Source organism: Juglans microcarpa x Juglans regia, chromosome 7S, assembly GCF_004785595.1.
Source record: "Juglans microcarpa x Juglans regia isolate MS1-56 chromosome 7S, Jm3101_v1.0, whole genome shotgun sequence".
Taxonomy (NCBI): domain Eukaryota; kingdom Viridiplantae; phylum Streptophyta; class Magnoliopsida; order Fagales; family Juglandaceae; genus Juglans; species Juglans microcarpa x Juglans regia.
Genome location: NC_054607.1, coordinates 3,079,160 through 3,103,587, shown reverse-complemented (window position 1 = coordinate 3,103,587; position 24,428 = coordinate 3,079,160). Strand labels below are relative to the sequence as shown.

The 24,428-nt window shown below is 35.8% G+C and overlaps 2 protein-coding genes across 2 annotated transcripts; both read right to left on the bottom strand.

Annotated features, from left to right (window-relative positions):
- Positions 1-15,832: 15,832 nt before the first annotated feature.
- LOC121241457 lies at positions 15,833-21,814 on the bottom strand. The gene is made up of 5 exons (XM_041139240.1): positions 21,652-21,814; positions 21,089-21,172; positions 18,777-18,827; positions 18,223-18,650; positions 15,833-16,590 (listed from the first exon to the last, which is right to left on the bottom strand). The coding sequence occupies exons 1-5, from the start codon at positions 21,812-21,814 to the stop codon at positions 15,970-15,972; spliced, it is 1,347 nt and encodes a 448-aa protein (XP_040995174.1). The 3' UTR covers positions 15,833-15,969.
- Positions 21,815-21,870: 56 nt separating this feature from the next.
- On the bottom strand, positions 21,871-23,323 carry LOC121241456. The gene is made up of 2 exons (XM_041139239.1): positions 22,882-23,323; positions 21,871-22,439 (listed from the first exon to the last, which is right to left on the bottom strand). The coding sequence occupies exons 1-2, from the start codon at positions 23,321-23,323 to the stop codon at positions 21,871-21,873; spliced, it is 1,011 nt and encodes a 336-aa protein (XP_040995173.1).
- Between the last annotated feature and the right edge of the window lie 1,105 nt (positions 23,324-24,428).

The following is a 24,428-nucleotide window of genomic DNA, read 5'->3' as shown; positions in this document are numbered from 1 at the left end:
TGGCAGCCATTCATGCTACCTACTTAATGGATCTTACTTGACTGAATCCCTCCCACTACTTGGAAGGGCTAATCATTCCTAACTGCCACTACATAATATGTTCTCTGTTTTATGATAGTGGTCATTACATATGCGAATAATTACTACAAGATGCTTATTACTTTCTATGTTGGTACTCGACAACTTGACTTGTCATTGTACGAGTGTGATCAAGAAGGGGAGTTTTTGCTCTGTGCTTATTTTGGTACCCTATCTTGCTGCATGCTACTGTGCAGATCTTCATTGTTACCTGTCAATTCATATGGAAATTTTACTATTTCGTCGTCTCCGCGAGTAATATATATTCAATTGCATCAACTCATGTGTTTCCTCTTTCTCTATAACTTAGTTTCAGCAATGAGAGGATAAAAACCTGAATTTTTCTGTTAGTGTGAGGTTGTCCTTTAGCCCTCTAGTTTGTTTAATTGGTGCATTTGGACTATTTTTCTAGTGTGCCAGTTCAGTGTTATGAGTCGTTAGTGGATCATAACACTGATTAAAATCATCATGACATTAACTCAATAAATTTGCATAACTTCCAGATATGGCTAGCTGAGCCAGAAATGTGGGCTTAACAGAAAACTCGTTCCCACCATAAATTAGTATGGAAAACAACTCCCATTGCCACTTGAGGAACTCACATAGTACACTAATAATTGGGATAAAAGCTGGCTGACTTCAAGCTGTGCGCAGGCTTCACATCTACTTGCGTATAAATTTGAAGGGTACCCCTGTGAAGCCCACAAATATAGATCAGGTGATGCCAGCATCAATAAGGCCAAATATTACTAACTTTATGGCAACGTTCACCATATTGAATAACCTCGATGGAAAACTAACTTCAATTCCTAATTGCTGGTAAATGATAGTAGTACTGTTCATGTGCGATACATGAATGGTAAGGAATACTCACCACATTGGATTCGCCTCTAGGCCATTATTGTGTACCGATAAAAGGTTGAATAATCTTTGGTAAGATTTCAAATCTGATCCTAACGTCAAAAGCCATTGGGGAAAATTGTGAATGTGAAATGCTTACCATGCAACAATTCAAATAACAAATTTGAAGTGTTATAGTTTTTTATGTGGATCTGTTCTCTTTACGTAACCCAATCACGTATGCCCTAAAATCAGCTTGGATACCAAAAACCCGCAAATGACTGTCTAACACCGCTATTTTAAATATTAGTTGGGAGTTTGATGGTTTTGTGCATACTTGGGGAATGACGCGGATCAAAGGGGGACTCAATTGGCTTTGTAAATTGAGTCTGGATTAGAACTACAATATTAGTTCTACCTTGAATAATACTCAACTACTCACTTTTCCTTCCTTGGAATATAAAAGTAATACATTTCTCATAAATGTCACGTTACAAAAGTTTTTCCTACTGTGCAAAGTTTGAAAAATTGGTATGGGACCAGCAAGTTAGATTATAACATGATTTTGTCTGTAAAACTCCATTCTAACCATGTGGAGCTCTACCTACATCATTGCATAAGAAATTGTGGAAATACATGATACATTCCTCATGTATTTGCAACCCTATATATTCCTTAGATTCATATCCAATGTGGGTGTTACTCTCTGTTTTCTTCTCTCAATGGTCTACAATATGATCTAATAATGTTTTTCCTAGATGTTTCATTTCTTTTTATGCACTTCTCCTGGCCCTTTGTTTTTTCACACGCCAAACTCTCTCTCTCTCTCTCTCTCTCTAGATAATTTGTGAAGATGTTGTGCTCTCATGAACTGTACGTAATTGTTATTGTATTTAGACAGACTAGTGCTCTCATCCATAGGGCCTATGCTCGGAATATGAACGATTATATTTCGAGCATTTGAACGCTGACTGCATACCCTACTGGTATGTGAGATTTAAAGCTATTGCAGCTATCAATAAACCTTTGCTTATTGAGTTCAAAGAATTAGATTGGGATTCGTTGAACTCAAGACCCACTTCACAACTCTCCAAGGCGATTTGGTTTTAATAGACGTCTTCGCTCTCAACCCTACATTTTTTCATCTCAACCAACTAGCCCCGCCAACTTCCCCTCTATCACCATATATATCACCAGAAATATATCCATTTTTGGCATTGGAGGTTGGCAGACCAAGTTAATTTAGCTCTCCCACAGATGCAGTAACTATATTGGCATAAAGACGTAGTTGGGGTCTTTCTAATTATTTAGAAAGACCCCAACATTTGTCATCCACCCTTATTAGCTCTCTGTTCTGATTGCCATTAGGTGTTCAGAACAGAGAGCTAATATTGCCATATTCTCATTTTGAATATCTTCCAAACGACAATGTTGCTATACTCTTCTAATAATGTTGTATCATTATTGTAGTGATGGACAAAAGCTGGATGACTGAGCCCAATAGACTTCGATCACCTGCTTATGCTGCAGGCGTTAACAATTTTCTTGAGATGGCGCAAAACCATGCTAGGGGAAGTGATCGCATTCGGTGTCCATGTCGAATATGTTCTAATAATCTCTTCCTCCCTTTATTTACCGTTGAGACTCACTTGTTCATAAATGGGATCGATCTGAACTACACTGAATGGATTTTCCATGGTGAGGAGGAAACCCGAAATTTCGATGTGGACGATGAAGAAGTTGCTGTTAGTGATGAAGATGAATTCATCGATGATATGGACAATATGTTAGACGACATATTGGCTGGGACAAACGTCGATGTTCCCCAAAGTAGCACTCCATTGCCGACCCGGGATTCATTTCCTGAAGCATTACCAGTGTCATCGTTTGACGAGCTATTAGAGGATGCTCGACGTCCACTTTTCGGCGGATGTACAAAATTCTCTAAACTTTCGTTCATTGTGAAATTGTTACACATAAAAACCCTTGGTGGATGGTCAATCAAGTCATTTGATATGCTCCTTAACTTGTTGAAGTCTGCTTTTCCGGATGCTGAATTGCCACTCTCATATGAAGATGCTCGTTCATTGGAGCGAGGTTTGGGCTTCAAGTACAACAAAATTCATGCCTGCCCCAATGACTGCATCTTATATTGGAAGGAATATTCAAAACTAAATTCATGCCCTATATGTAAGGCCTCAAGGTGGATGTCAACTACAAATGGGACCCGGGTGATCCCTCATAAGGTGTTGCGGCATTTTCCTTTAAAGCCAAGATTACAGCGGCTTTTCCTGTCTACAAAGATAGCAGCTGAAATGAGATGGCATAAAGAGAAGCGAGTGACAGATGAGAATTTTCTGCGTCATCCCGCTGACTCTAAGTCTTGGAAGGCTTTTGACGAGGTACATAGTTGGTTCGCTAACGATCCTCGCAATGTTAGGCTTGGTTTGGCAAGTGATGGTTTCAATCCCTTCAACAATATGGCTAAGCCTTACAGCATATGGCCAGTGATCCTTGTACCATATAACTTGCCACCGTGGTTATGCATGAAAGACCAATTCTTTATGACATCCCTCATTATTCCTGGCCCAAAATCACCGGGGAATGACATCGATGTTTATTTGCAGCCGTTGCTCGATGAATTGCTTGAACTTTGGGAACATGGGGTACCTATGTATGATTCCTCCACCAAGGAAACGTTCATGCTGCATGCCACTTTATTGTGGACAATCAATGACTTTCCTGCCTATGGGAATCTTTCCGGTTGGTCAACAAAAGGAAAATTTGCATGTCCATGTTGCAATGAGAATACAGATTCTAATTGGTTGAAGTATGGCCGGAAACACTGTTATATGGGACATCGGCGTTTCCTCCCGCAAAACCACATTTGGAGGAAGAAAAAGTTGTTGTTTAATGGTAATGAAGATCATCGCATTCCACCAAGACTGTTAGGGGGAGCAGATATTTTAAGTCAGCTACAGATGGTTGGGAATGTACCATTTGGAAAATCTATTAGGAAGAGAAAACGGACTGCTGTAGAGTTGAACTGGACGAAGCACAGCATATTTTTCAAGTTACCTTATTGGTCAACACTACTACTTCGACATAATTTAGATGTCATGCATATTGAAAAGAATATATGCGATAACATCTTCGGCACTTTATTGAATATTCCTGGGAAAACAAAGGATAATATAAACTCTAGACGTGATCTGCAGTTATTAGGGTTAAGAAAGGAATTGCATTTGAAGGTTGAAGGGCAGAAAATTACCATGCCTCATGCATTGTACACGTTACGCGGAGATGAAAGGAAGACATTTTGTTCTTGGATGACCAATGTTAAATTTCCAGATGGGTTCGCATCCAATATCTCCCGTTGTGTTTCTGTACATGATTGCAAAATCTCTGGCTTGAAAAGCCATGACTGCCACGTTTTCTTACAGCGCTTACTGCCTATTGCTGTCGGCGGGTACTTAAGGAGTGATATCGCTTTAGCGTTGACTGAACTAAGCACTTTCTTCAAAGAGTTGTGTGCGAGAACACTAGATATCGATCGCCTGTCCCAGCTTGAAACTGATGTTGTAAGCATCCTGTGCAAATTGGAGATGATATTCCCTCCATCATTTTTTGATGTCATGGTTCACCTAGTTGTCCATTTAGCCCGTGAGGCCATACTTGGGGGTCCAGTACAATACCGGTGGATGTACCCATTTGAGAGGTATTTGGGCAAATTGAAGCGGTACGTAAAAAATAAAGCACGCCCAGAAGGTTCAATAGCGGAAGCATACATTCACACCGAATGCCTGACATTTTGCTCTATGTATCTTAATGATGTTGAGACGAGGTTTAATCGACCAGACCGCAACGTTGATGTTCAAGAAGAGCCGAGTATAGATGGATTTTCAATCTTTAACCAAAAAGTTCGTCTGTTGGGTATTGCTTCTGATGTGCGATTAGAAGACAAACTCTTTATCGTAGCTCGTTGGTACGTGCTTAACAATTGCGCTGAAATTGGCCCCTACTTGGAGTAAGCATCCTTGATATACCATTGCCATTATTAATTTCTTGTTACCCACAGACGACGTTTTTCAGTCCTTCCCATTTGTGGCAAAATTTGTTGCATGTTCGATCAAGCGGTAGTACTAACTGACGCAGATTTCCTTTATGTCCTGTGTGCAGGGAGCACTACGCGAAATGTCAGGTGAACAACCAAAATTCCATTGATCGAACACATCAACATGAGTTTCCAGCGTGGTTCAAGAAACGTGTAAGTTAGACTGATGCATGTCTACTTAGAATGACCAATCCAATCCATTATATATGTCCTGTGTGACTTACATCGGACAGTTAACGTGTCACTATTTTGTAGGTTCAAGACCAGCGAGCTAGCAACCCACTTAGCATATCTGCCGATCTATATGCGTTAGCTTGTGGTCCTGACAATTGGGTGGGATCGTATTCTGCTTGCATAATAAATGGGAAAAGGTTCCATACAAAGCAGCGCGAACTTTGGCGACGAACACAAAATTCAGGTGTGGTGGTAACTGGGGACCAACATTCTAATAATGTGGACTTCTATGGTGTTATCAATGATGTCGTGGAGTTACACTACATGGGAGGGCGTCGAGTGTACTTGTTCTCTTGTGATTGGTTTGATGTTGGCGATAAGAAACGGGGTGTACGAGTAGACCACCACATGACTAGTGTTAATATGGACAGGACTTGGTATAAGGATGACCCATATGTGTTGGCATGCCAGGCTTTGCAGTGTTTTTACATTAGAGATCTAAGAATGAGGGGAAATTGGTGTGTTGTGCAGAAGTTCAATAATAGGAATGTATATGACATTCCACCGATCATGAGGGTGTTAGAAGATTTGGATGGTCAATGTAGTGACGATGATGCTTATCAAGAAAATCAATCTGCATATGATTACGTACCCATGCAATGTGATGAAGTTCCTGTGGTGACTCCACTAAGTCGGATTGATATAGAACCTAGGCAAATTGATGCACGTGAAGTGGCGATGATGGGTCCAGCAGGCATAGATTTAATTACAAGAGCAAGCATGGAAGATCCACTCGCCATGTCTGGTTCAGATGATGGGTATGGGGATGGAGAATATTCCGATGAGGAAGACATATCCACAGATGAGGAGTCCATGTAAAATTACACAATTTGTGGGGAATATTTCTTGGAAGGTAAATACTCTGTATTTCTGAAACCCCCGAAATGGGATGTTGGACACAGGATTGCTGCAGAATTGCTTAATATGCTTAATAATTACATATCCTTATTGAGCTAACCCAACTGTTGTCGTGTTGTTAACAGGTGTATGCTCCCTATTGATGCGAGATCACCAACTCACAACATTTCATCAATAATACAAGTTAACTTCTTGTAATTGCTGGTAAAAGATTTTTTCCAACACATTTTGTTCACCCACTAAGATATATAAGATTTAGATGCCACTTACCTCATTTATTTGATACACATGTGATAGGTGCGAGGTTGGTGTACATGTTCGCAAGACGTGGCACGGGATATAAGATGGGAGATCTTCAAATGAATATTACTAGAAGATAGATGTAATGTATAGGCTAATTCCCAAAATCCAGCAATATGCATGACCATTAGCGTCAACTTAAATCTAAAGAAAGCAGTCCATTAATTGTTTAGCAAATCTATACAAACCATGAAAAATCCTACGACAATTCTGCAGCATTTCCTAACTCATCCTCCCACCCCCTAAATGAAATTTTTCTGAATTAAGCTGGTATTGCCAGATTAATGGGAGATTAATCTGGTGCTTCGAATGCTATATTACATATTGGAATACCACGTAGATTTTGTTTAAAATCTGAAAAAGTATGTCAAATGGAATATAGTGGTACAAATGACATCACCCTTGGGTGCAACATTTGCCAAACAGAGTGTAGATGGTGATGAGAGTGTTAAATTAATATGTTATAAGTAATGTTAGAAATCTAATGCAAGATGGTCAATTCATCAGGTGTAACTTTATAATTGGGATGGAAAAACTGGTTGCATGTAAAACGTATATGAGCAACATAGTTAATTTCTATTTTGGATTGAAGGAATTGCATGTTGGATAATAAGCAGGTTGACAATAAAATCCCCCAACCATGAAAGTAAGACATTTCTTCAAGGCCTAGAGAGAAGTGAGGTACGAATGATGAATAAAATAGAGTTCCCCAAGAAAAAGTATATAAATATATATATATATATATATTACCCAGATTGAAATTTAATATGTTATATGGAGCTCTCAAATTTCAGCTAAAGACTTAAACGGGTGATCCCATACTGCTGCCAGTAAAATGTGATTTCCATATGTTCTATAAATATGATGCAAAGCACAACTATATAAATGGTGTCAACTACATATGTTAAAGACTGGGGGATAATAACAATGAAATCTGGCCAAGTAGAGAGGTGCTAAGGATTTTCAGTACGATGTTAATTTAGCATGAACTACACTCCCTTACACTCTGTATTTCAAAATGATAGTTATTCTCTACACTAAGTATATATACAGCTGTCACCGTGGGAGTTACAAGCCAATTAGCATAGACAAATATACTACTAATATTCGAATATTATGTATCTCAGGATAAATCCCAAAAAGTTGGCGCTAACATCCAAGAGAAGATGGGCGGGAGTTTTACAAAAAGCTGAGACAGTTTGAGGGCAAAATAGTAATCTCATGCTGCTGACATGATCAGACTGAGAGCTAAGACAGTTTAAGTCATGCACCTCTTCATACTTTCACACGGTAGAACCAGAAAACACTTGAAGAATATAGATGTTCCTGCCTTTATGCACCTCTAGCTGCCCTGCTGCAACCTGAAGAAAAGCTTCAGCTTTTCACCAACCCACGTCCATACCTGGAAGCTGCACTGGACCAGTGCTGATCTACTCCATAAAGGTTCCATAACAGAAGCTGTTTCCTGGTAAGTGGTTGCATTGGAGCCATTTTTAAGCAAGTCATCTGAGTTGTGGCTGGTATAGTATGGTAGGCTTCTGCAATAAATTAGTTATACGTATTGTTAAAGACCCTTAAGCACACTTTGTCCATAAAAGTGTGAGGATTCCCCGAAACATGTTTGAGATTAGGTGTTTTGCAGTTTCTGGGTGTTCTCCTGATGTATATTGGCTTGGGAGGGGGGGGGGTTTGTCAGCATATATAACATGTAGGGAGGGGGTAGCTATTTACAACATAGTTATATCCATTCTAATACGTGGAGTTGATGTAAAAAGCTAAAGAAAGCATGTTTACTTACTGGTTCTCTGTAACGGGAACTAGATTTGTTTTCAGCCATCAATATGGTATTGCATCCACTTGCCAAATCTCCAAAACAGAAGGTTAGTATACAATGGTTGAACCCAGTGATCCTTTTGTCTGTTTTCTTGTATATATATATTGCCATATATATATATATATATATGAAGTATATAATATTTTGAATGTGGTTAATAAGATCAAGTTCCATCGATCTATATAATATATTAGATATGCCTATGTAGAAGCTATTTTCAGCAGCACAGGCCAAAAGTTGTGAAACTAGTTCTTTTGTTAGGCTTGCAAAATGTCGATGGAACTTGATATATATATATGCACATGATCATTAGAATACATACAGAAATATTTATATTTCTGATTATTAGGATTGTTACTCCATTCTGATATTGATGGAAAATAGTCATTCTTATCGTATATAATTGACCATTTGCTCAGAATTTTTCTTGTAATGATACTTACATATATAGCTAGTGTGTAGTTAATTAATTATATATATATATAATTAAACATCGGTATATACTGATGATATATTAGATCAATTATAATTTCAAAATAAATACAGATATTAAGTGAATTCTTATAATAATTAGATGCATGCATGGAGGAAGGCTGGGATAGAAAAACAAAGGAAAAACCAAATGTCCAGATTCAAATTGAATATAAAATTTGGTCTGCCTTCAAAAGATCAAAAGTATGCACACTAGCTTGCATGCATTAAGTGGTGCCCAGACAGGGACCGATCGAGTACTATATATTCATTTCGTAGCACGATACTAAAGGATTTATTGCTTTGCGCACTACAAGAAAAGATGGATTTCTCAGTGCCAGTTTTCGTCGCAATTACCCCCCCAATTCGCTGCAATCACTTGCAGGCCGACTATATATGAATATTCTGCTGCTTATGCTCTGACATTAGTTTATGTTCCAGTATATTTAAATGTACTTTGGCATGGTCAATGCATCCGGGAGTTATTTTTTAATAAATTGTTAAATAACTACAACTGACAAGATTTAATGAGTTATATTTTTAGGTGCCCTCATGGAGACAAGTGGCCGTTTTAGAGGAAGAGGACCAGTGATCCGTCCTAGAAGACGTTTGCCACCGTGGTCAACTCGAGCCCGCCGACCACGCGGTGTTCATATCGCGTCATACCACAGCCCTGTTGAGTCATCTGAGTCCAACTCAGATGACTCAACACAGCCTCCCTCACACGTTTGGGAGACTCCACCTGCCAATCCAATCCCACAACCGCAACCTACTAGAGAAGAAATTGGTAAGGTTAATTAGTGTTGATAACTGGATTAACACTAATTAACAGTTTTAATCATGTAGTTTAATCATGTAGTAGTACAATAGGCAATAATAGACATTTAATATTGTGAGATTTATATATTAATTTGGGGTCTTTCATACAGACATGGAGGCAACGATGGTGCCTATTGTAAACCAAGTTCAGAATAAACGGAAGCGGGGGCCCGCGAAGTGCACAGAGTTTGAAAAATTGCGAAAGCATGGGAAAATTCAGTTGAAGATTAATGATGGAGAAACCGCACCTTGTTGTGAGAACGCGTCAATGTTTACTACGCGGATAACATGGATATTAAAACATCATTTGGACATGTCATATGCTAGATGGAGTGACGTACCGAAGGCAGAGAAGGATGAGCTGATTGAACGGGTCCGGGTAATTTTCTAAAAACTTCGCTGACAAAACTAAAAGTGAACTTAGCATATATGTCTGGTAAATAACTACATTTTTTGTTATAAATATGTAGGGTGACTTCGAATTAGATTGGGAGCTAGATAATCATCGATTGGCAGTTACAAAACAGCTGCGAAAGAGGTTTAACGCCTTCCACCATGAGTTGCATAAGAAGTACATGGCTTATGGTAGCCATGAAGAAGCGTTGGCGTCTGGGACTACTTTGGTCGACAATCTCGTATGGGTAAAGCTATGTGGTCGATGGGGATCTGACGCGTTCAAGGTATGGTGTGGTTGTTTTCTGAACTTAGTTAGATAAGTAATACAATATATAGTGCTGTAGATTGGAGGTTGGCTGGTGGGATCACACGTGTAGTAGTACTAAGAATGGTTGTTTTTGGGCAGAAAATGTCAGCTCAAAATCGGGAGAACCGAAAGAGACTCAATACCAATCACACTGCAGGCCGTAAATCGTTTGTCCGGATCCTAGAGGAGAAGGTAATATTGCCATAGTTTGGGTGGGATATGCTATTATGCAAACTAAAAACAGATTTAGCTTTGCTATAGCTAGCTGTGGTAGTCAAAATAAGCATTGTTTGAGTAACGGAATATATTTTAGAATAATCATCTTTCGTATACAAAGTGTATATTCGATTGATACATGTCATATGCACAAATTTGTAGAGGGCTGAACGAGCCAACTTGGTGGACTTCTACAAGGAAGTTCGTTGGTCGAAGAAGATGGAAAAATTTGTGACGCCTACCACAGAAGACATACATGTGCAATTACATTCAGCCATTACTACTTCTTGGTTCAATTTTTGTTCCAAACGTGATATACAAATCAATGTCATAGGAGCACTTACAACAAATCTTCTCTGACCATGTGCAGAAATCCATGGTCTCCAAGATGTATGAGTTAGAACCTTCCCAACGTACTGAGGAGGCAGCGGCGAGAGTCTTCAGGGAGGTCCTTGGAAGTCGACCAGGTTATGCACGAGGGCTAGGTGAGATGGTGATACCAGAGACTACTAGAGTTCGTGACCGGGAGCGAGATCAACGATACTTAGATTTAGTGGCCAAACATAAGGGAGATGCAGAGATGCACAAAGCTGAAATAGACGAGATGAAGGAAAGGTTGAACAGAGTTTTGGATAGACAGAATGAGATGGAGAGGATGATGACGACATTCTTTGCCGAATTCCCTTCTCAGCTCACTGACTCTCTTCGGAGGTCTCAGTGAACAAGATACAATCAGTAGATTTTTGGGTGGGATCTTTTTTAGTATTTTGGGTGCATTTTTGGTAGAGAGATGGTGGGTGGGCAGTTTATATGCATTGGAGGTTAAAGATATAGTGTTTTGTGGTAACTAGAATAACCTCGATGAAAACTATTGTCATTTGATATGAATCATGTACATCTTTTTTGATATGAGAGGATCTGCCGATCTAGTAATATGCATGTTGCTTTTTGGCAAATATGGGTTTTGGGGGGACACAACAGGCTGTGTTGTAATGGTAACAAGGTAAGATCTTTAGATTTTGGTACCCTATATTTTCCTGCACTGCAGTGATAAAAATTGTGACTACTGGCATGCTATCTAACTCTTGTATAATGTTGTTATACAGGCACTTCTGATGGGCAGACTTGGGTTAAATTGGGAAACCCAAGTTGTGGTTAAGACTGAGATGGGAGAGACGGACGTTTTGAAGTTGTATTTAAGATGCATACTTGGGGAAAAGGCCAGTGTTTTCCTTTGGGGTGCATTTCAGGTGCGGTTGTTTTTCATGTTATATAGATTAAGAATATATTATTGTGCATAATAGGAAGATGAAATTAAGCATGTTTCTGTTTGATATTTGTTTGCAAAAAAACCACCTCCATCACATATCTTCCCTACCTTCCAGACTACATACAATAGTGTCAATATATGCTGATGATATTTGAACATCACAACATAAATGATAGTGATTTTGTAATTCCATGATAACAATCAAGTATTCTGATGATATACTTGTCATCCCTCCCAATAGAGTTTTAACAGAATTTTTCCGTTTGTGGGGGAATTTTTGAATGTAGGGGCAGTAGAGTGTAATAGACATCCTGCATGATGTCTACAAAGTTAGATTTCAGCAGTAAATTAATACTCTGCCATAGGGTGTTCATAGGTACAACAAGACTTATAAAATCATCACAGCCTGTTGAGATAGTAAGCATGTACAGCCATATTCTCATTTTTCGGTCTGTTTTCTTGTGAAAAATGACTGCAGCAACTTTTAGATTATAACTATCCATCCTCAGTGCCAGGATATATCAGCATATATGCTGAAATCAGTCCACGACTATAGCCCACCTTTATCATCATATATCAATCTAATGTCAACAACAAACACAAATTACCCAATGCCATTAATTGATGGTATATATAGTAATTTATCCATGCTGGAAGAGAACAAAAAGGCCTTCTCAAAAATTGAATAAAACTAGCCAACTAGTTTCCACACTCCGGGGACCAAATACATGAAAAATCCTACAAAGCCCAGAAGGGGAATGCTAAGTGGAAGTTGGGAATTACAATATATGCACTAACTTCTAACTAGTATCTCAATGGTATTTGCATATATACCATTATATATATATATGCATAGGTGAGGTATATATATATATATATATATATATATATATATATATACCTCCACTCAATAAAGAAAAACTTCAAGAAATATCATGTAAAAGTGACATCCCTCATTATTGGGTAAAAAACAACATAGACATTCAAAAATTAATTAAAATAAAAAGGGAAAAGGAAGCTGACTAGCTAATTAAGAATGAAGGGAGCCAACTAGCTAATTATGTACAACATAGCCACACTGAGTTGTATTGTGGGTAACATTACATATTGGATACCCTGGGAATACAGACCTGAAGCTAGCTTAGCTTAATCGCATTTTGTCAAATGATTTGATATTTGAAGGGTTATTGACAAGATCTAGACAGAGAGAGAGAGAGATGTGTAAATTTGTGGATGATTTAATAATACTAAGTAGTACTAAGATACAAACAAAGAACAAACTCATAGATGTTATCATGAGGATATTCATTTAATTAATTGTGTAAATTAAAAACAAGATCTCTGCATATTCCTCAGCTATTATATCATGAGGATAATCATGTAAATCTGATCCTTTCAGTGCCCATCTTTACCTGAAGGTCCAGGGGAATTTTTGAGTCAGCTTTCTGAGTCTTTTATGCCACAATATTAGTTCTATCAGCTTACCATAGATCGATTTAATTTCATTACTTCTCTGTAGATCAAATGGGCAAAGTATCATTGTTACAAGACCAATAATGGTAAATATAATGATATATCATTCGTGGGACTGGGGCTAATGATACCATGAATCTACAGAGAGAGAAGTAATGTTCAGTGCATGTCATGTAGTATATATATATAAGCAATGAAAGGATGTATGTCATGTGGTTATATTCAATGGTTATATTCAAGTGGTTTTGTAATCTCACTAATGATATATGTTAAAGATGTATTTACACTGAGATGCAGGGTTGTAACCCAGATGCAAGGGCTGATTAATGTACACAAAAGGAAAAAATATGCTGCTAGTGTGTAGACGGGAAAGTAGATGCAGTACTTATGTTGGTGGAGATCCAATAGTCATGCATGCAGCAACAAATATCAGAGTGAACTAAGAGTTGTGTGGGCATATGGACTGAAGGAGAAAGCTTCAGGTCATTGAGTCAATGTCTGTTTCTGAAATAGGGTATCATTCCTAACTGCTCAAGCCATAAATCTTTCTACATGTCTATATCCAATATGCACCGGACCAGAATTATATAGTGGCTTCTGCCTTTGTTAAAATGACATGATGTACACCTCTTGGGGGGCTATGCTGTTGATATGAACTGGTTGAGATATTTGATGAATGAATCATGATCATCTTAATCTATTGTCTCATGATGATGGTTTATTTAATATAGAAAAAGGAATCATGTGTTTCTATATATGTATATAGCGGCTAGCTGAGCAGGATCGTCATTCTCAACTTGATGCTATATTATACTAGATGACTACTATGCATTGACTAGTGTCATAATTAGTCGGTTAAATTTGCATCCAGATTGCAAATATAATTATAATTGAATTTGTTTGTTTAAGTCATAATTTGTTAAACATATATATATATATATATGTTTGTTTAATTATAAAGTATGTACCATCGATGGTACATACTTTATATACCACTTGGATTTTAATGCAAATATATATTGCAAAATATAACATATATGTTAAAACAAACATATATGTATTTGGGGTATGTACGCAAAATTGTGCCAAACGTAGTGCAACAGGACAGTAGCAATTTAAGTGCCCACTAATGGGTTTTTTCCCACGCTAATACGTCCACGTTTTGGCCTGAAATAGCACTGTAAAAAAATCCCTATTGCGGCGAAATGGGAACGAAATTGGGGTACCCCAGCATCCGGCCAATTACAGCGCGTCGAACAAACAAATCGCTGGAAAGTAGGTCTATTGCGGCGAAAAAAATGCCGACGCAAGAGTCAGACGTTGTGTCATACACATTTCCGTCGTATGCAAACATCGTTGGGGAATAACTTATTGCGGTGATAAAGGAACGCCGCAAGAAGAAATTAAATCCCGGAATAGACATATTGCGGCAGACTATAGTTTGGTCGAGACAGCAGATTTCCGGCGATAGAGGCAGATTTTACGTCGGAATAAATCGCGGCTATAAATCATAATTACGGCGATTACTGAGACGCCGACGAGAGGCGAAAATAATTGCGTCGAGTTATTATATTTTTTGCATCGAATAAAATTGACGAAAGCAATTTAGTCCGTCGATAAGTTGGCATGTTTTGACACGCATTTGTGGCGAGTATTTCAGTTTTTGCGGCGAAATCTATTCGCGGGAATAGGAACACCAGTTTCAGCGATGATGACATCTCGCTGACTATCATCAAAAAAATGCATTTAATCTCAACCAACGTGCGACGTTTTGCTTATCGTCGAGAGCGAGGGACTGCAGCGAATTGGGGGGGTAATTGTGACGAAAACTGGCGCTGAGAAAGGCCTGTTTTCTTGTAGTGACGAGCCCATATTTAAGGCCTGGGAAAATGTACACAAAACTCTTTCAAACTATCACCCAATTCGTCTCAAGTAAATTTTTGGATCCATCACTGTCGACCAGCATTCAAATACATATAAAGTTGGCCAACATGAGTTTTCATAGTTAGATATATATAGTACTGATTATACGCATAATCAGTTATTTTACACGGTTATCTTTTTGCTCTTCACATTTTCAATTTTATAGTTTTAATCATTGAATTTGTAATTTTTTAATTGAGTCCCTTTGTCAAACTTCCATTTGAAACTTTAACAAAAATCTAATATATGCAGTATGCCACATGGCTACAAAATAATAAGGAATTAAGAAAACACTAAGTGTGAGTAATCTGGTAAATTAGGAAGTAGTAAGGGTTGAGCCACTATGGAAGTAAGGTAAATTAATAAGCATTTTCTACTTTCTCAAAATTATTGAATGAGAAATGCTCTAGTCACAAAGGAATTTTACAAAACTATGCTCATAAACTGTTGTGGCCTTATGTGGTACGTTAGATTACAAATTTACTTTTATTGTTGAGTAGATTTAACGTATGACATTAAACCACGTCAATTTATAAATTTATTTTTATAAAATATTTTTATGACTGTAACAGTTCTCTTATTAAATGTATAGAACAATGTCAATGTATGTAAAACCGTTTAAATATCATAATTGTTGGATAATTTACTGATGAAATGATAACAGGCCGAATAGATCAATTAATCACAAAACATGCAAGATAAACCTGTTGAAAATCCCTCATTTATCGGTCCAGCAAAAGGCAACAAATCTTCCCTTTTGGCTGATATGCCAATAATTCATGCAACAAATATACATGATCTCCTATCAATTAGCACCATAATTAAAACACAGTGGATCAATTACGTACATTAATTAACGTTTCATCTTTTTTGTCAAAGATGCCTGATCCATACGTTGAAATGATCATATCTTTAAGAATAGGGAATTGAATCCATATGAAGAAGGTGACCGGAACACCAGCGAAACAAACGAGAGGAATTGCAATCCATAATTTCCCATGTAGTATGATTAAAAGAGCAGCAGAAAATGCTATCATCATTGTCGCAATAGAGCAAAAGAGGGTGAAAAGGCCTATTATCATCTGCCTTGGCAAATACTCAAGAAAATCTTCTTCTGCATAGCGTGATGTGAGAATTCCCAAAAACATTAAGACTGAAGTTGAGGAACCAAAAAGGGACAATGCATCGGATATTAGAAAGAGCATAAACAATTTTTTCTTTAAGAATATTGGAAAGCCTGTAGTTTGGTCGTTACCACCTGGAACGGTAAAAGCTACAGCGAACATGATGGTAACAATCAGAGCACCCACCACTGTACATGACGATGCTGTGTCCTTCATCCATTTCTCTCCCTTTTCCATCATGTTCTCATGGTTCTTCGTAAACAGTTGTCGTGGAGTTAAAGCATCTTTGTTAGTACCTTCTTTAATCTTGGGATTGACAATTCTCTTCACCTCCTGCATTTGTTAAACAAATGCCACCAAAATCATTTACACAACTGTACGTGGGTAATATTAATTAGAAAGACCAAAAATCTAACCTTACACAAAATAATATATAGATTTATATTGAAATTCATCATTTTACAGTAGTTTTCAAGTACGAACACATAAATATATTTCTATCCTATTGCAGAATGCGGCCAGATTATTAAAAATTAGTTCTTATGTAAGTAATGCCAATGGTATATATATATTTTTGTTATTGGATTGAAATACCACATGATTCATGTTTTAGGAGTACTTATAAATTTTCCAAATATTAAGTCAACTAGTCGTAAACTTGCACAATGCACAATAATTACTAATTAACTTACTAAAAGAAAAACACTCAATGTAACTAACAGTCAGACCCTTTAAAAAATTACATTTTGACTTACAGGTCGATAAAAAAAATTTCAGCATTTTCAACAGAGACAATAAATGTAACTAAGTTGATCAATAACTTCATTTTTCAAACCTTGCATGCAAAATTTGCTCAAGTGAAGAGGGCGATAGAAAAACTATTTATATAATGTGCCCAAGGAAAAAAGATGAGAACAAAACAGCACGTTTTAGGAAAATTAGAAGACTTATTAACTTCAAACAAAATAGAAACCTAGCCAAATATTTTTTGCTAATTAGTTTGGATATATTATTTTTGGTTTCATTAAAATATTTTTGTGTGCAGATATAATATATTTCAAATGTGTAAATTGAAAAGGATAAAAAAGTCTAGGAATAATTAGAAGACCAATCCTAACAATTCTCAGGTATTCTCACAAACATTCTCCTTTTAAATCATCTGAAAGTTTGTTTCAGATACAAAGCTTTAGCCCTCAAAGAGCATTGGTGCGCGCCTAAAGTTATTCTCGGTTCTATCTTTATGAAACTATTTTGATTTAAATCAGATGATCAGGTAACAGGTTTTACTTTTAGTACGTATGTCATGTGTTGGAGCTTGTCTCTAAAACGAGTTGTGCATGGTGACTGTTACAAAGAAAGTCTTACGTACATTTGTCTAATTCTACTTGTATTTTGTCTTAAGGTGAGCAGTACTGTTGTTATTGCTGTGAACTCATGATCTTAGCCTTTTGAATTAGACTGCCTGTTTAGTCTCTTGGATCATAAGAGTGTAGATTGGATGTTCTCTTGGGTTTTCTCTATGAATTGATCTTTTACTTACAAGTTGATGTGTAAACATATTTCTTATTGTGGGACACAATACAGTTATAAAAAAGTTTAAAAGACTAATACCTTTTTATGCTAACTGATATGCAGGAAAAGGTATATTGGGTGTATAAATAAGAAGTTCATAAATAGATTTTTTTTTTCTTCTTTAATAGATCGTTGCCCTTTTGAAGGACTGGATCGGCTATAGGTATAACTATAGAGAAAGATATGATGTGTTGTATGCATGATGTGTGAGACAATATATTGGACATCTCAATCTATATGTTTAGGTATGGTGTGTTAATCTTGAAGAAAAATGGGTTGTCATGAACATTCATGAGTTTGAAAACTTACTTATCAAAAGAGATGGAAAAGAAAATATGCCGGAGGTGGGGAGAGAGAAAGAGAGAGAGAGAGAGAGAGAGAGAGAGAGATAACCTCATACCATTGTAACTCTCTCTGCATTTGTAAAGCTGCACCAGAACTTCGATTAAGTCTAGTGGAATCTTCTATTATTCCTGCCATATGTAACATGTTATCCTCGTTGAGATCTTCATAAGATGTCAACGTGTTCTTCATATCAAGCCCATATATAAGGCTAAAGATATTAGATTGTCGATATAGAACAGCAAGCATAAATATGTTCCTCGAATTTCTATCTTCAATCTCCAAAAATCTTGAATCCATACTCACTATCGTAGAAACAAACTCGAAAATCCCATTCTTAACAGCACGGTTGATTGCATCATAGACCCGACCACTTGTAAGTTGTCTAGTATTGGATATTGATATCACCTTACACATGTCGGAAAGAAGTTTCTTGGATTGGACATGGTTCTTCTTCATTTCATATAATTGCTTGGTTCCTTTTGACAATTATTGAAACAATGCCAATTTAACCGGATGAAGCCATAAATAAATAAAAATAAAAGATAAAAGACTACAAAAATTAAGTAACGAGATATGATTTTGATGGAGTGGAAACAGTATACCCAGGAAGTTGCAGACAATTGAAACTAGATGGCGCAACAGTACTGCTGGCACTGCAAAGTGAACAAAATCTTTTCACAGCTTATAGACATCATTAAAGTACTCCTGCCAAAACAAAGCTAGAAGAATATTTCTTGCTCAATTAATGTACGGTATTATTCTTAATTTTTTGCAAGTTCCCGTGGCTAAAATCTCATTTTATATGTAACTAATAAGGAAATTTTCTATTTATTAATCCCTTTTTTCAAATATTACTTCGTCCACACATATATCCTATAAAAATGATTTTCCTCCCGGATACATCAGCCAGTTTTCTTTTAATTTCAGTTTTAAGTTAACCTTTTGTTGACCCAAAACTGACATTATTATTGTTAGTTAAGTCAGAGTACGTATAACTTAATTACCTTTTATAAAATTCGTGGCGTTGATAACATTTTTTTAAAAAAAATTGAAAATTTCTTTCCATTAGTTATTATTTATAACTCCGATCTATATCCTGCATTTTATGAAAAATACCTTCATAACATATGAAAAACACCTTATATTCTATGAAAAAACTATAAGTATGGAATGTAAAAGTAAATAATGACTGATGCATAATAAATCTCACAAAAATTAACCTACTTTACCGTACAAAACTTAAGCTCAGGTTTGGATTGGAAACTTATCTCAATTTATCTCATCTCATTATTACAATTTTTTCTAATTCTCATACAAAATATAAATAATTCAATTTTTTTTAATTTTAAAATAATAATAATATTAAAAAATAATATTCTAATAATATTTTATTCAATTCATTTAAAACTATCTCAATAAATATCAACTCATTTCTAAATCCAGATGAGGAACTATAATTCATGCAGACTTCAAATAGCGCATTTGTTGTACTCCGTACTTCTCACTTTAAGGCCGATGTCTCATGTTAATGTGTTATTTCATTAAGATCACTCAACTCGATAACTTCTCACTTTGCCTTCATATATATATCAGAGTATATATTTACTCGGCCTATTTATTGCCCAGGTACGGTCTTAAAATACGTACCGGACATTGGATTAAGGTAATTCTACACCCACGTAGAATTCTCACCGAATTCATTAATTCTTTTTTTACTTTTTTTTTCAAATATTTTTTTAAACCTTTTAAATATTTTAAAAAAATCAAAGTCATTAAAAAATATTCTTGAAGTATCAAGTAAAAAAATAAAAAAATAATTTCGGTGAGAATTTTCGATAGCTACTCATGCACGGTAAGAGTGACATTTCTCTTTAGACTATCATAGCTAATTAAAAAGAAAATAACAAACTTATGACTCTTTTACAACTATTAATGTTAGAAATATTAAATCAAATCATATAGCGGAAGCGATATTATCTCGTTGGCAAATCGTAGATCTATTGTGGTTGTTCTACGGATTCTCTGTCGTAGTTGTTGTTCATCCAAAATTCTCTTGTATTGATAGTGGAGTGTGCTACGTGGTAATACCAGAGTAATACTCACAAATTCTACAACCTAGATGTCGAGACTAGAGAGTTCTTTTGAGAGAGAGATGATTTTCTATTTTGTCTCATATATTCACACTTCTCATCCAAAGAGATGAGGACTATGTAAAAAGCCCTCTAAGTGTAACCATCAGCTGGCCATTAAGGGCCAGCCATGAAGACTCATAAAGTGACTTAAGAGCCACTTTATAACCTCTAAGAGAAGGGAAATAGGTGCCCACTATAGTGTCTCTTTCTTACAATTAATAAAACACTCGGATTATAAAATTGTTATAAGAAAATTATAGGTATATGATTATCATTGCCCAATTAAAATTATTTTTAACGATGGTAGTAACTTCTAATGTGACACAAGTTCACGAATTGACATATATGTGAAATATAATGTTAGATATAATCATAAGGTATACAAGTTTTCCGTGCATTCATTTGTAAAAATGTGTTCACAATTAAAAAAATAATTTTTTCATATGAATTCTAGATTTATCCATTTTTTTAAATAGAGTGCACGGGTTTTTTTTGATATGCATGACCTATGACTATAAATATAATTTCTTATACATTAACCAATCAATCCAGTCAAATTTTAAGAATAATATTCCCTTAACAATCTGACCAAACAGCTCATTAACGTCTCAAAACTGAACCGAATATAACAAGGCGGTAATACTCTATACATGGTGAAAAGTGAAAACCGAAGTTTCCAAATTAAAATAAATGATATTTTATCAAATGTTACAAGCCAAAAATCATGGAATGTAAGGTAAGGCAGAAAGATATACCTAATCTGATCGTTGTAACTTGATTACGTTGGCGGCCATTTTCAACGTCGTTGGGAATGCCCAGACGAGTTTCACTGGTGGAAGGATCCGATGGATCATTAATGCGTATACCTTTCAGCAAAAAAAAGGGCCAACAAATCTTAATTAAGTCTGTGACAAATATCGGATTGATCAAGTATTGTCAATCCCGGTCTTGGATGAATATTTTTCTTTTAAATTAGCGACAATAATTTTTTTTTTTTTTTTTTTTTTTAAATGCAAGAGTGAAAGACAAGGTTCTAAATAAATGTTATCTCCGTCCCCTTAAAACGTTAATCAAGATCTCTAAGGGTTGGTTAATTTGTATAATAACACATTTTTCTTATCTAATCATTATATTTTTTTTTTTAAATTTCTAAATAAAATATAATAAACAATATTTCAACTTTTTCAAATTTTAAAATAAAAATTATATTAAAAAATTATATTTTAATAATATTTTATTTAAGTTTTAACTTTAATTTCTTCTTATTTTGTTTGTCTGAAATAAAAGACCAAACGTAAAAATCAAAGATGGACATAAATTGAGAGAGGGAGAGAGAGATACTTACGGGAATAGATCCATTGTTTCCACCACACGAGCCGATTTCCACTCGGAAATGCGTGGGGCATAGAAGCCAAAGCTAAGAAGGGGGACTCGTCGCGGTCGTCAAGAGCAAGTGTCAAACTTGGGCAACGCCCGATTAAATCCAGAGCAAGATCTGTTGTGTTCATGTGCGCGAGGCGTACATGCAACAAAAGAATCATGATAAAAAAAATTAATTAATTAATTATATTGCCAACAAGATTTCAAATGATCGGAAATAATGGACAAAGAGTAGGCTGTTACCAAAATTTCCGGTATATATAGCACGGGTTACAAACTTAGCTCCGTTGCGGTCGCTTTGATCAGCAGGCTCCAGATCTTTCAGCGAAGTGAGAGGATACAAATACCGGGCAATTTTAATTTGCCCGAAATCAATAGCCATAACAACTGGAAGATTTCCTCCTCTTCCATCTCTAATTCTGATCAATTTCTTGCCCTTGCAAGTGCAAAGCATACACTCCACCAGTTCATATCTTCCATGCGCAACAGCCGTCATTAGAGCTGTGTAACCGTCTTTATCCAGAGTTCCCAACTCTTTTTTCGACATTCGACCCACCAACTCCTGGACTATATGGGCATGTCCAGCAGTAACAGCAATGTGAAGAGCCGTTTCGCCTTTATCTGTGATTGCCTTTCTTACTGCCATCATATCATGAGAATCAAGAAAGTCCTTTACAGCAGTCAAATTAACACGAAGCACAGCCTTGTACAACTTCTCATACTGAAGATAGCTACTGTCAATGTTGCCCGTATCTGCAATTTTTTTTTTTTTTTGTTTTCATGAGATGGTCTTTTTCAGTAAATGCAATTAACTCGTGTATCTAACATTACTCATATCTATATATATATATATATATATATATATATATGAAAGGAACTATACGAGTTTATAAAAATGCAATTAACTCATGCGCTTTTGGTCTAATTTCCACACAATCCACCACCGCTTCATTTTCTATTTTTTATTAATTTGAGTTTTAGATTTTCAGTTTTATATTATTTTTAAATCTTTTAAACGAACTTGTATCTTTTAATGTTGATGGGGTCCATGGGGATAATTAGCTACCTACGACAGTTTCAAGCCTTTCGAATTTAGTTTTGGATAGAGTACTTGCCATTCTACTGCAGACTTTAAGCAAATTTTTAGCGTACGTAAGAGAGAGAGAGAGAGAGAGAGAGAGAGAGAGAGAGTCACCTGCAAGCTGATACCAATTTTTCAAAGTTTGCCAAGCATCTCTGGCCACCGAAAGGTCCTTAATCTTGGAAAATGCCTGTGGGCCGCATGAAATCTGGATCGCATGTAAAGCCATGTAACCCCTCGGATCGTTAATAGCAGCAGCAGTATCCTCCTCCTCATCATCATCATTATCATTTTCTCCATCGTCATTTTCAACATTATCATTTTCGCCATCGTCATCTTCATCATTATCTTCATCATTATCATCATGCGAAGAAGCTGCTGCGGTTGCGTTTTGGTTTTGGTTTTCATCTTCGTCATCGCCAATGAAGTCCTTCCAAAGATTTTGACCCTTCAAGTAGGTTCGCATCCGAATATTCCATTCCGCATAATTATATCTGTTATGAAGCAATTCAGGAACAGGAACAGCAGCAGAAAGGGCAATACTCTTTGTTTCCATCTTAATCTATCAGTGCGTGTGCGTATAATGTGTATAAATATCGTTGGATGGGGTTAGGAGCATATATATAAACACTAGTAAGGCACACGTGCATTTTGCTAAAACTGCATGGTTACTCATCTGGTTATCGCATCAACACCCTATCCCATTTTTTTCAAATTGTATATAATGATTATGAGATCTCAATTATCATTGACATTTCTTTCCCTCTTAAATATGAGAATTTTCAACCTTAAAATGCTACCAACAAAATAAAAATAATAATTTTAAATTCAATCATGAGTTATACAAATGCTACATACTATTTTTAAAGAAGAGTAGATTTATTATTAAAAAATTAATTTTTGTATATATATATATATCATATTTAGTCACTTTTTTAAAAAGAGTGTGTGACACTTCCTTAGTCTATGATTACAAATATCATTTCTAAACAAAATAAATAAGTTGTGGCTCTAACAACAAACGAATTATATAAAAGTAAACTATAAACTAATTATATGGCATGGGTTGATGTAATAAAGTTATTTTTATTATAAAATAGATCTAAAAAATCTTGTAAAATCATGTCAATATATAAATTTATTTATTTATTTATTTATTGAGGTTTGGCTTTTGATGGAGGCCGACCTAGCCCCGATTCTACAACAAGTGATGGAACATAACTATTCAATAATTATTATATTTTTTTTAATAAAATATTATTATTTGAATTTAATGTTTTATAATGAATTTAAATTGAGAAATAAATAACATTTTATTCAAATAATTGTACAAAAACTGTTTAATAATAATCTCTGTATATTTTTGACTTGCCACTTCAACTCTGCTCGTCTCGTGTATAAAATAAAAGAATGCCTGCCAGTGAGGGGCTCAAAAACATTGTTGGGCTCAAAAGTTCAATTCTCGTTTTTTTATTTTTCTAAAGGAAGAATTAAATGAATGCTTATGCCCTCTTCGCAAATTAAATGATTGCATGTGAATGCATGCACGCTGCTGAAACTAACTCTCGGTTAATTTGCATATCAAAACTATCTCAATTCATCTCATTCTATTTTATTATTATAATTTTTATAAATTTTCATATAAATACAATAAACAATTC

Bases quoted from the DNA above. Each gene is read 5' to 3' on its own strand.
- LOC121241457 (XM_041139240.1), bottom strand. From the start codon at position 21,814: ATGAACACAACAGATCTTGCTCTGGATTTAATCGGGCGTTGCCCAAGT. The intron at 21,173-21,651 runs GTAAGTATCTCT...TTTTGCTGAAAG, and splicing joins GAAACAATGGATCTATTCCC to GTATACGCATTAATGATCCA. The intron at 18,651-18,776 runs GTATACTGTTTC...AATTGTCAAAAG, and splicing joins AATTGTCTGCAACTTCCTGG to GAACCAAGCAATTATATGAA.
- LOC121241456 (XM_041139239.1), bottom strand. From the start codon at position 23,323: ATGGAAACAAAGAGTATTGCCCTTTCTGCTGCTGTTCCTGTTCCTGAA. The intron at 22,440-22,881 runs GTGACTCTCTCT...AAAAAATTGCAG, and splicing joins AAATTGGTATCAGCTTGCAG to ATACGGGCAACATTGACAGT.